The 11,539-nt window shown below is 36.0% G+C and overlaps 1 protein-coding gene across 4 annotated transcripts in view; it reads left to right on the top strand.

Moving 5' to 3' along the window:
* Positions 1–2,595: 2,595 nt before the first annotated feature.
* Positions 2,596–11,539, top strand: part of LOC107104619 (solute carrier family 22 member 4-like) — a 12,241-nt gene continuing 3,297 nt past the window's right edge. Inside the window, exons 1-9 of one of the 4 annotated variants that reach the window (XM_015404669.1) lie at positions 2,596–2,756; positions 3,231–3,304; positions 4,506–4,929; positions 7,351–7,472; positions 7,560–7,714; positions 7,903–8,074; positions 10,762–10,888; positions 11,110–11,210; positions 11,301–11,506. In XM_015404669.1, the coding sequence (XP_015260155.1) occupies positions 4,522–4,929; positions 7,351–7,472; positions 7,560–7,714; positions 7,903–8,074; positions 10,762–10,888; positions 11,110–11,210; positions 11,301–11,506 (1,291 nt within the window). In that variant the 5' untranslated portion in view covers positions 2,596–2,756; positions 3,231–3,304; positions 4,506–4,521. The remainder of the gene's footprint in view (positions 2,757–3,230; positions 3,305–4,505; positions 4,930–7,350; positions 7,473–7,559; positions 7,715–7,902; positions 8,075–10,761; positions 10,889–11,109; positions 11,211–11,300; positions 11,507–11,539) is intronic. The other 3 variants (XM_015404661.1, XM_015404682.1, XM_015404676.1) reach the window with 3 other exon arrangements.

Below are 11,539 nucleotides of genomic sequence, written 5' to 3' on the forward strand. Positions count from 1 at the left end.
GATAGATAGATAGATAGATAGATAGATAGATAGATAGATAGATAGATAGATAGATAGATAGATAGATAGATAGATTCTTTACTTACTTTTTCATTCCTAAATATCAAACATATCACGTTGCAATTTAACTAACAATGTTTCTGTATCAATAATTTTCCTTCCTGATCACATCTGTTAAATGAACAGTTCACATCCAATAGTAACAGAAATGGAAGGGAAAAACTCATTGTTTGGCAGCAGGCAAACAAATTTAATGTAATGTAAATGTAAAGTTTTTGGTTGGTTCAAAGAAATACAGTTTTTGTGTCTGTTACATGCATGGACTGCAATGTAGGAATGACTGAATGTCTGACTAATGTATTCTGCAGGATTTTCTTGCTGCAAGGCAACAGTGTTACACACAGTGCCACACTGCGACCCCATTCCGATCTATCTTTGGAGTATTTTAATAACAGTTTAATTTTGTTTATACAACAGCACCATGTGTACTGTATCTGTGAAGATAGTCCAGGCCTGGAAAAGCATCCTTACTCAGGAAATGTCTGTTGCTATTTGGTCACTGTTAAACGAGTTTTCAGTTTTTAGTATTAATTTGTGTTAAGGAAATCTCTGCGTTTACACCCTGAAGCTTCCTCTCTCTGGTTCTTATATAAATTGAAAGAAGAGATCACTCAGGAAAGCTCTTTAAATAACTCTTCATAATGTATATGCACTAAATTATAATCTTTCTCAGACAGAGAAGTTGCTTTGAGTTACAGAAAAAAGCACTAACCAACCGGGCTCACAAGTCATTGAAGTGGACCCGAATCACTTTTAAAGAAGCATTTTATACAACTCCAGGTTGCCACATCATCACATTATTACATCATACACATCTGTAAATGAGGAGACATCCATGACTTCAGCCTTATCAAAATATTACACAATGCTCTTTTTCCATTCCTAAAATCTTTACTACAAGCATAATGAAGAGGACTTCTTATCTTGACAGAGGAACTGTCCCAATTAGATCAACTACTCGGGAAAACATTACTTCTGACATACAACATGCATATATGATTAGGGCTTAACACACTTAAACATCCTCAATTAAAATTATCTTAACGGTTTTTTTATTTTCCTATTGTCCAATTGTCCTTATAGCTTGAAAACTAAATTTCTGAAACACTGTGAAAAACTGTATTTACTTTACAAACATGTTATCTACAATCATAATTCAGAATAAAGTCAGAAAAATGTCACAGAAATCCACCTTGGAATCGCGGCTTGAAAAGATTGGGGTCTCTTACTATCCAGAGTATAAGAATTCAATATGGCAAAAACTTGTTGGGATGTTTTGGCATCCCATTTCATGCCTGTCAGTTGTTCAGCACCTTGGGCTTTCTGTTGATTGTTTTTAAGTGTGCTCTATAAATAAATAAACATGAAAGAAAAATAAACCACAATGGTAAGAGGAATACCTAATCTGATAAACTTTTTAACAAATAAAAATCCTCTGAAATTCAAATTATGATAGTCGCACATTGCATTTTGACCATACCTCAACAGAATGATAAAAAAATATATAAACTCATAAAAATGACCCTTGAAAAGCAATGATACCCTTAACTTAGTATTTTCCTAACACTGATTTTCCTTGAGCTTGAAATTTAGCCTTAATATCTAAAGAAGCTTTTACTGGGCTATTTTGCTATACCCTTCATATTATCCATTTCTTCGATTTGGCACCAATTCCCCCCTTCTTCCAGGTCCAGGAAGGTTGGTCAGTCCAGTCCCATGGATTTTACATTTATGAATAGTATGTGCAACTGTAGTCACATTAAAAAATCAAGCTGCTTGTCTATTTGACATGCTTGTCTATGCTTTTTTTTTCAATCTCCGTAGACAGCTCTTTATTTTCCTTCTTCTGGTCCATGTTGAGTGTGGTACATACCATGTCACCAAACAGCCCAGTGACACCTGACACCAGAACCACTGAATAATTACAAGGCTGTAGACACATGTGATGCTAATTAGTGGACACACCTTGATTTAACATGTCCCTTTAGTTACATTATTTTCTTTATTTTCCGGGTCTGATTCATGAGTTAAAAATTATGTTGAAGTATAGTGGAAAATCATTATTTGACTTCCATTTTTTTATTCTCATAGAATGTTTGGTCAGATACAATAATTTCTATGACCATTGTAGCTCTTTTCTTTCATGAAATGCAGGGTACCAACAATCTCTTCCACGTTTGTATATTCTGTAAACTTTTGATGATTGCATAGAAAAATTGATCCCTGTGTAACTTTTAAATTATGCCTCAGGCAAGATAGAATACATACATGTTTGATGAAAAGTTTCCAGATATTATGAATCATGTTGAAAACTGCTTAAATTAATTTAAAGTTCTTCTGTAACTATAGCACCATGGAGACAAACAGGGTGGATTGAAATTACAGATATCATGAAATGTGCTGATGTTTTATATCACATTAGGCCCGGTTATTGTGGGAGAACGACACGTGTAAATTTAGCTGTGAACGCTTAAGATCCAGACGGTACTAAATGGAGAGTGTGGTCTCTTCGTGGTGTTGATGGTCACAGCGTGAACCAACAACTGGCCACCAGAACATTTTATATCTATGGGCCAAGCGACAGCAGCGACAGTTTAAAAACAATTTCCTCAATACGTCTATCAGTTGCTCTTAATGCTAAGTTACCTCAAGAAATAGGTTTTAAAAGGATATCGCCCCACTGCAGCTCAAATTTGGTAAGTTATAATTTTTTTCTTTATTACTCCTCATTATGTAACCAATCAAGCCTGTATGGTTAATTATAAAAAATAAATGTAAAATGGGCTGAAACAGCTAAACATATCTATATCCCAGCTGAATGATTTAGCTGTAATGTCAGTATCTGGAAATATGATAATATGTATTATTACAATAAAAAGGATTGGTGCAGTTATTCACTGCACTACAAACAAATGTAAAAGATCTGCTCCAGTCTTGCTTGTGTAGTTATACCCTGTTTAACACAGCTGTTGGTTCCTTTGAAGAGCTCATTGTAAGCCAGCATCTCTGCTGTTTTACTCCTCAGTAACATGACCAACTACAGCAACTCACACTGCATAGACACATGCTTGCTGTTATTTTAGATGGTCACATTTCAGCCAATAATATTTTGGACCCAAAGGTATGTATGTGTGAGATAATGTGGGACAACCTTTTGCCATATCTTCAAGGTTGCATTGTAATATGATCTGGAGAGGAAGAAAGGAGAACAAATAGCCAACAGGTGTTACAGGTTTCACTTGTAGTAAGAATAAATTGTATTTCTATTTTGCCATTTCCAACCAGCAACTTTGCTGCAACCATGACTCTCAATCAAAAAAATTGTTTTTTTGTAATTTATCATTTTTAAATACAAGTCTCACAAACTGATTAGGCTATTTCTAAATCAAAACCCAAATGTAATTTGGGTTTTCAGAATGATATCAAATTATTTTCCTGTTAAGTAAGTTCTATAAAAAAAAAAAGAAAAAAAAAACTTCAATGACATCAATACTACAATGATGACTTTCAATTCAATATGTACAAAAGCTTCTGATTTCATTTGGATGCATGCCTGCAAACATTGTTCAACAACCCTTGTTTTTTGTGAGTTATTCTTGAGGCTAGTTTTGACCCTTGGTCAGTCCTGTCTCAGCTTAATCTCAAGCATTTATGCCTTTCTAAAAAAAAACTTAAAGCAATAAATGTGAGAGTTAGAGATGGGATATCTATTTAAGATTTCATAAACCATAGATTTAAAAGGGCACACTAAGGAAAAAGAATGCAAACCTGCTTCTTTGCTTTTATTTGGGTTGATGATTTAAAATGAGAAAAATGATTAAAAGCAGCTTTTGGCAGATTGTGAAATGGTGTATTTAAAATTCCTTGGATTTACCCATACATGTGTGACCTACATGTCCTATAACTGAATGTACTTATCTAGCTACCATAAACATTACTACTTTAAACATTCATAGTTTTTACCAGTAAAAAGGAAAACAACCTAAGCCCAAACTACTTTACCAGAATGTAACTTTGCTTCTAGCTAACAATCTATTTTTTTTTTCTCTTACTTCTGTCTGGTTTTGACTGAAACAACTGCAATGTCTGTGCTGCACATGACAACATGGAAAGGCTTCCTGCTGGGACTGGGCTCATTATAAGAATGTGCTTTGGCAATAAAGCTCAGTAGAAGCAGCAGGTGATGCAGCAGTTCTGCTAGAAATATCCCTAGATCTAAAATGATCTTCAAAGTAATTTACTTGGCATATCTTCATGCAGCCACTAAAGTTAATCCCATCTACATTTTGTAACAGAGGGCAAATGGGTTCAACCTTCTTAGTAACATTTTGTGTGTAGCAGGGACCCCAAAATAACTAAAAGTGGCATTTAAATTTAAGCTCATTTTGAGGGAATAACATAATTACGAACAAATAATCTGTTTGTGTTTTTCTGGAATTTGTTAGGAAATTGAGCAAGAAAATGGATAACCAAAAAGTGAGGGACTATGAAACCATGACATCTTTCCTTGGATCCTGGGGTCCTTTTCAAAGAAGGATTTTTTTAGCCCTTGCCATCAGCATTATTCCAAATGGATTCGTTGGTGTGTACATCGTCTTTGTTGGTGACACCCCTCCTCATGAATGCAACATCCCTGAGAACGTGACCATCAGTGAGATGTGGAGAAATGTAACAATTCCGCTGGAAAAGGTTGATGGTGTTGTAAAGCGCAGCTCGTGCTGGAGGCTTAACCTGGAAGCAGTAAGGAACTACTCTCAAAGGAACTTCATCCCAAATGTTGATGTGAACGTAAGTGAAATTCCCTGGGAGACGTGTCTGGATGGATGGACTTACAGCAAAACAATCTATCAGTCAACTATTGTTACAGAGGTGAGCATAAAAATATGTATCTCACAAAAAGGAGTAGATCTGCTTTATTAAGGACTGTAGTTTTTATGCATTTTTTTTATATTTTTATTTAATATCTTAGTGGGGGAAAAGGACAGCAACGTCTTTGTATTTTATACTTTTGAACTTTTGAACCATTGATTACTGGATTCATTTAGTCTTATTAATTTTTTTTTTATTATTAGAGACACAGAACAAAATAATAAAGAACAATTTATTTTTTTTAACTTGAAATTTGCGGACCCCTGATGGTGAGAACTTTGATTTCTATTCAGCTAAAGCTAAAAGGGCAACACCTTGATTTAAAAATCATTACGGAAGTAAAACTTTAAAAGTAAATACTGAAATTGTTCCAAGAGACCAATCAGTTACCCATATCATCATAATCATTAATAAATGATTAAGTATTATGTTGTCAGGGTAATAACAAGGGCCAGGACCAGTTCTAGAGGGGCACTGGCCACCAATGGCCCCTGTCTAGAATCACCCATGTGACAAGCTAATTAGATGTGTCTTCTCGGACCTACTGTAAGCTGGCTAAGATATAAGAAAGGGATTTTTGTTATATGATCTTAAATTCATTTAAATACAAGTGCAACAGTGCCAGTAGTAATACAAGCATTAAGCAGTATTTTTTTCCACAAAATCCATGTAATGCACACTTTTGTCTTTGAGTAGGTGAAGACAATGACCCTAGCTGAACTTTACAAAGTTCTGCACCTTAAATGCATTTAGAACTGCTCATTTTAAATTGTGTCAGCACAGAGCCCTTATTTACTCAATAGAGCTATTTATGTCTCTAGTGAACATCTAATGCTTCTCCTTCCATTATAACTTGAAAGATACAAACATTCATGACCATTGAAGCCATATTTAGGTGTTAAATGGATGCCATTTAGCACCTATACATGACTTTGAGAATTTGTGCTTGAAAATATCACAAATGTCAAGGACAACTCCCATGGGCTTTTGCTATGTGACAAAAATATACCATGTCATGTGAGAATCCTTCAGGGTTTTTTATGTTTGGACACTGCTCGGGTCCTGAAGCGACTTTGTTTGTTTAAGATGTCTTAAAGTTTCATATATATTTATTGGTTAAAATCCTTTTTCTTTTTTTTAGGTTCCCTTTTGTCTGTTAATGTTGCCATTAGTTAAAAAAATTTAAAATAAGTAAACATATCAAGGCAGGTTACTCACCCATATTCCATTGATAATTGATGGATGGCTCTAAATTTCCTCAGTTTCGTAGAAAAAGAAGACAGAGGTTTTGCTTTTTTAATTCAGCAGTACAAACAATGTTCCTTCAGTTAATCTGTCCTCTTTGGCCCCTTATGAAAAATCAGGCACCAAACAGATCCAAGCCTCAAACCGACAACTACAGCTGGTACAGAATGCTGCAGCATCATTTTTGAATGTAAAAGTAACGTGGCACACAACTCCGGTTTTGGCATGGGCTAGCCCCTTCCTATTCATATGAGTTGCTCCATCTCTTCACACCTTTTCTGTCTTCAGCTACTTCTATCTGTCCCAAAGTCTCTGTAAAAAATCCAGAGGAGAGGGCTTTTGTAGTACTAGCTCCTAAATTGCAGACAACATACTGCCGTTGGTGGTCAGGCAGTCTCCAACTCTTAATTTTTTAGAAATGTTTGAACCCACAATTTCTTCCTGACTTGTGAGTTATTTGTTTAAGCTGTGCTTCAAATGTTCTTGTTTTATATATATATATATATGTATATATATATATATATATATATATATATATCGTGAAGAAAATAAGTATTTGAACACCCTGATATTTTGTAAGTTCTCCCACTTAGAAATCATGGAGGGTCTGAAATTGTAATCGAATGTGTACGTCTACTTTGAGAGACCTAATCTTTAAAAAATCCAGAAATCCCAATGCATGATTTTTTTTTTACAATTTACTTGTATGATACCGCTGCAAATATGTATGTGAACACCTGAGAAATCAATGTTAATATTTAGTATGGTAGCCTTTGTTTTTCATCAGATTTGCACACACTGCAGGAGGGATTTTGGCCCACTCCCCCACGCAGATTTCTCTAGATCAGTGAGGTTCCTGGACAGTCGCTGAGACACATGCACCTACGATGACAACTTCAGAACCCTTCATGATTTCTAAGCAGGAGAACTTGCAAAATAGCAGGGTGTCAGATACCTATTTTCTTCATTGTATATTGGTGTGTGTGTTCTTGTACACCAGCCCTTTACGTTGAAGGGCTTTACAGTGCTAGAAATTAACTGTATTTTTATTGTAATTGTCTCTGACCACTAAATAAAAATCTAATTTTTCAAATTTAGATGTAGATTAAATACACTTTATTTTTGTTTAAATGAATCATCAAGCCTGTAACAAATAGCTGCTTAATGAACGAGAAGATGTGTCTGACTTTGCAGTGGGACTTGGTATGTGAGAATCGATACAAAAATCCACTGACTACTGCTATTCATTACATTGGCGTGTTGTTAGGAGTACTGTTCTCAGGCCATCTGTCTGACAGGTATGTATATATTGAACATGTTGATATTTATTCTACCAATCACTTCAATTCTTTGGTAGGAAAACAAGAACTTTGCTTATTCAACAGATTTGGAAGGAAGCTCCTCCTTTTTATCATGATGGCTGTTCAAACTGTGGGGCTCACAGCACAGATCTTCTCTCCAAGCTGGGAGGCCTTTCTTCTAATCTACTTTATTGTGGGTGCCGGAGAATGCTCCAACTATGTCATTGCATATGTTTTGGGTATGAATTTTGATTTATTACATAGTGTCTGTTTTGTCTATATATCTGTATTTGTATCACATTTTACAACCTAAGCTGACCTGGAAAGTCAGATATTTCTAGGTATAACAAAACCTCAGGTTTTCAGAATGCGACATCAAGTTAAAGGTTGTGACATTTTTCCATAAACAAATGGCCTCTCCCAACAGGAGCTGAACTTCTAAGCTCTAAAACCAGAGTGGTTTTCAGCTCTCTTGGAGTATTTATGAGCTCAGCATTGGGATACATGGCAATGCCTGCTGCAGCCTTCTTTCTCCGTGATTGGCGGATGCTACTGATTCCCATGGCTGTCTCTGGCCTGATCTACATTCCGTTGTGGTGGTAAGAATATTGAGAGAGCATATGATAGTATGACTGTTTAAGTTTAAGTATTTTTTTTTCTTCTTTTGAAACATCTTTTTTTTTTTTTAGATCATGTGCTCCATCTAGTTGCAAAGGGCTGTCACAGCAAACAGTTTTATATCTGCTGCTACAAAAAGATCATGCTTGACCAAGTTTAAAAGTGAAATTTCCATTTATTTTTTGTTTTGAGTACTGCGACCTGAACCGCTATTTTTAAAAATTGTTAGATGCTGGAGGAGCAGAGTTAAAGAAATAAAATAAATAAACAATTGATTATGTTAAAAGCTTTGAAGTGGGACTTTGTGGGGTTTGGTAATCATCTTATCAGCTGTTTGAACACCCTTGTACATTGTCTATAAAGCACTATTCTCTCATGTAATAGTTAATTGACCCTTAAATATAAAAAAGAAATATCCAGAATAAGATATACATAAGTAGATTTTGTCACAGTGAAAGCTATTTACATAATTTTGCTGCAATATCACACTTTCTAAAACCAACAATCGAATAATTATAACAGACTGAATCTGAGTCCTTAAAAAAATATTGTGAGTTTGAAGAAATACCAGTATTACCTCATAAACCTTTCTTCTCTAACTTTGGTTTCATACCCTGAGTTCTCCATCACTTAAATAACATTTCAGAAAAAGACAGCGCATGACACCAGCAATTTAGTTTCTTATGAGTAAGGAACTGAATTAAACTATAAACTAAATTGAATTAAACTCCATTGTTAGTTGTTGAGTACCCAAGAATTCAATGCTTGTGCCAATTTTCTATCCAATAAACACATTTATATTTTTAAATAAGAAAATACTATATAGGAGCTAATTTTAGAGTTTATTTACACAAGAAAATGCCTTTGATACTATTGTTTGTTCCAGACCAAAACCAGAGTTTTTAATTTTTGATTTTGTTATTATTTGGCATTGTTTGCTTTCTCATTGTGCTTTCTGCAAAGCCATACATGAGACTATTGTTGCTCCCACTGGACATAAATGACTTGAGCAAGGATCTGTGAACATTGAGGAAAACTACTTTGGGGGTCCTACGTCTGTTCTAGATGTTTGTGAGGATTTGGAATGGCATCAGAGAATGGCCAATAGAGGGTGCGCTGAATTAATTGTAAATAATACAAAATATTTCCAGATGTCATGTTTTTCTCTTTGCTTTGTTTCCTTTGTATTAACTTCATCTGGGTTGGCATTTTTTCCAACTTTCCTGGAGGGGGCATTAGCTGATCTGCTATTGCCAACAAGTTAATGTTCGTTAAACAATCCTTGCCCTAGTCTTCCATTGTCTAACCCCCCATTTATAACTGAAATACTATCCTGAGCTTTGCTGCAGTTAGCTGCATGTGTTCTATTTCATGTTTTGGACTTGAAAACTGCATCAGAACTTATAGTACTAAAAGAGCAAAAACTGCCATTACCCTTTAAAATGTCATTAATGTGGAAGCCTTCCTGGATCAGTGCTTTTTGTGCATATGTCTTAACTTCTTAAACCCTAACTCGCTCGTGGCTCAGGGTCATTCACTACGCCGGGTCCTGCTCAAGGTTTCTACTTTTTAAAGAGGAGTTTTCCTCTCCACACTTGCAACATGCATCCTCAATAAGAGGGATGTCTTTGAAGCCAACACATGACCAGCGATGTCCTATGTCATTCTCATCCTGTATTGAGCAGAAAACGGAAGACCTAGAATTCAACTAGAACAATAGAGACATTTAAAAAGTTTGTTGTAATGTGAAACTGCCACAGGGCGGGAAGGATTCACCAGAGTCAGCAACCAGAACTTCTTCTCTGTGTTAGAGAACAAACTTTGAGAGTTTCTGTAGATGCTGGTTGGCGTGTGACCCCACTGGTGAAACTCAGAGGATTCCCAAATCACTCTAGGTTGTCCAGGAAAATGCACATGGTCAGGTTAGTGAAAGCAGAGACAGGCAGAATGATCAAGAGGACAAACCAAAGTTCGGGGTCTGGCTTCCAGACACTAAATGCAGGGGTGAATCTGAGGACAATGTCAGGGTACAGAAAACAGGTCAGAGATCCAAAAAACACTATGACAGGTCTGATAGGGTTCAGGCAGGCTCAGAGAACCAGGAGGCAGAATCGGGCGAGAATTAGGCATGCAGAAAGGTAACAGGAACGCTGGACAAAACTCACCAATGGCTCATAATAATCTGGCACTAGTGGCTGGGCTGAGAGCTGGTTATGTAGTCAAGTGAGCAGGTGGATCTGGTGGAGGCTCACACAAAATGAGGTGGAGCTGACAGGTTGTTGAAGGATGAATTGAACCAACATTAGCGCCAGGAATCATGACATATCAAGGAAGTGTGAATGCTGTAATTCAATGACAAATCCTACCCAAACCCTCTCTGGTGCTTAAGGAAGGAATATTTCACAAAAAAATACAGTTTTCTGTGAGTTTATTAATTTCAAGCTTACCATATTTTTGTAAAGTATGTCTCGGGGGTTTCGATTGTTTTTGTATATTAGGAGTTTGTCTTTGTTTGTTTTTTGTAATAAAGGAGATGTACAATTATAGTATAACACCTCCATTTTCACTTTCAAATGATTAAAGTGTGTGTATATTTTCGCGATAACTGATTTTTAAGCCATCATGCTTGGATAATGTTTTTATATGGTAGTTTTCTCTACATGATCAGGTACATCCCAGAGTCTCCTCGCTGGCTGCTGTCTCAAGGAAGAGTGTCTGAAGCTGAAGCTATTCTTAAAGATGCAGCAAAGCAGAATAAAGTAGAGGCACCAGAAGCCATATTTACACAGTCAGAGGTACATATGAATGCAGTTCCTTAATGTCATTAGAGCAGCAACATACGTATAGATTCAAAAAGATCTTTACCCATTTAAACAGTACTGCATAGTTCTGTATTTATAATGAAATTACATCTGATTTTTTCTTTCTTGTTGTGGTTTGTCTGTTTTCTCAATTTATACAATTGCTTTTCATCACATTTTACCCTGCCTTTATTGTATCTCATTTGTTGTCACAGGTGGGTAAAGTTTTGACAGTGCAAAACAAGAAGGTTGACATTTTGGTTTTGCTGAAAAGCTGCAATATCTTCACTACAACATTGATTTGTTCAAGTCTGTGGTATGTGAATAATTAAACAGTTTGAAATGTTTATTGGACGATGCTTTTAGTCCCATATGTATTAAAAACTTGTTCTAAATCATTTGACAGGATGGTCATCTCCATGAACTACTATTCTTTAACTCTCAACACTTCAAATCTACATGGTGACCCTTACCTGAACTGCTTCCTGTCTGCTGCCACAGAGATTCCAGCATACCTCAGTGCCTTGTTGCTGCTCCACTACTGCTCCAGACGCCTCTGTCAGTCTTCAACTCTCTTACTTGGAGGCGTAATGATCATTTGTGTTAACCTTATTCCAAAAGGTAAGGTACATGCAGGATAAGCTG

Source organism: Cyprinodon variegatus, unplaced genomic scaffold (genome assembly GCF_000732505.1).
Source record: "Cyprinodon variegatus isolate N-32 unplaced genomic scaffold, C_variegatus-1.0 Scaffold36, whole genome shotgun sequence".
NCBI classification, from domain to species: domain Eukaryota; kingdom Metazoa; phylum Chordata; class Actinopteri; order Cyprinodontiformes; family Cyprinodontidae; genus Cyprinodon; species Cyprinodon variegatus.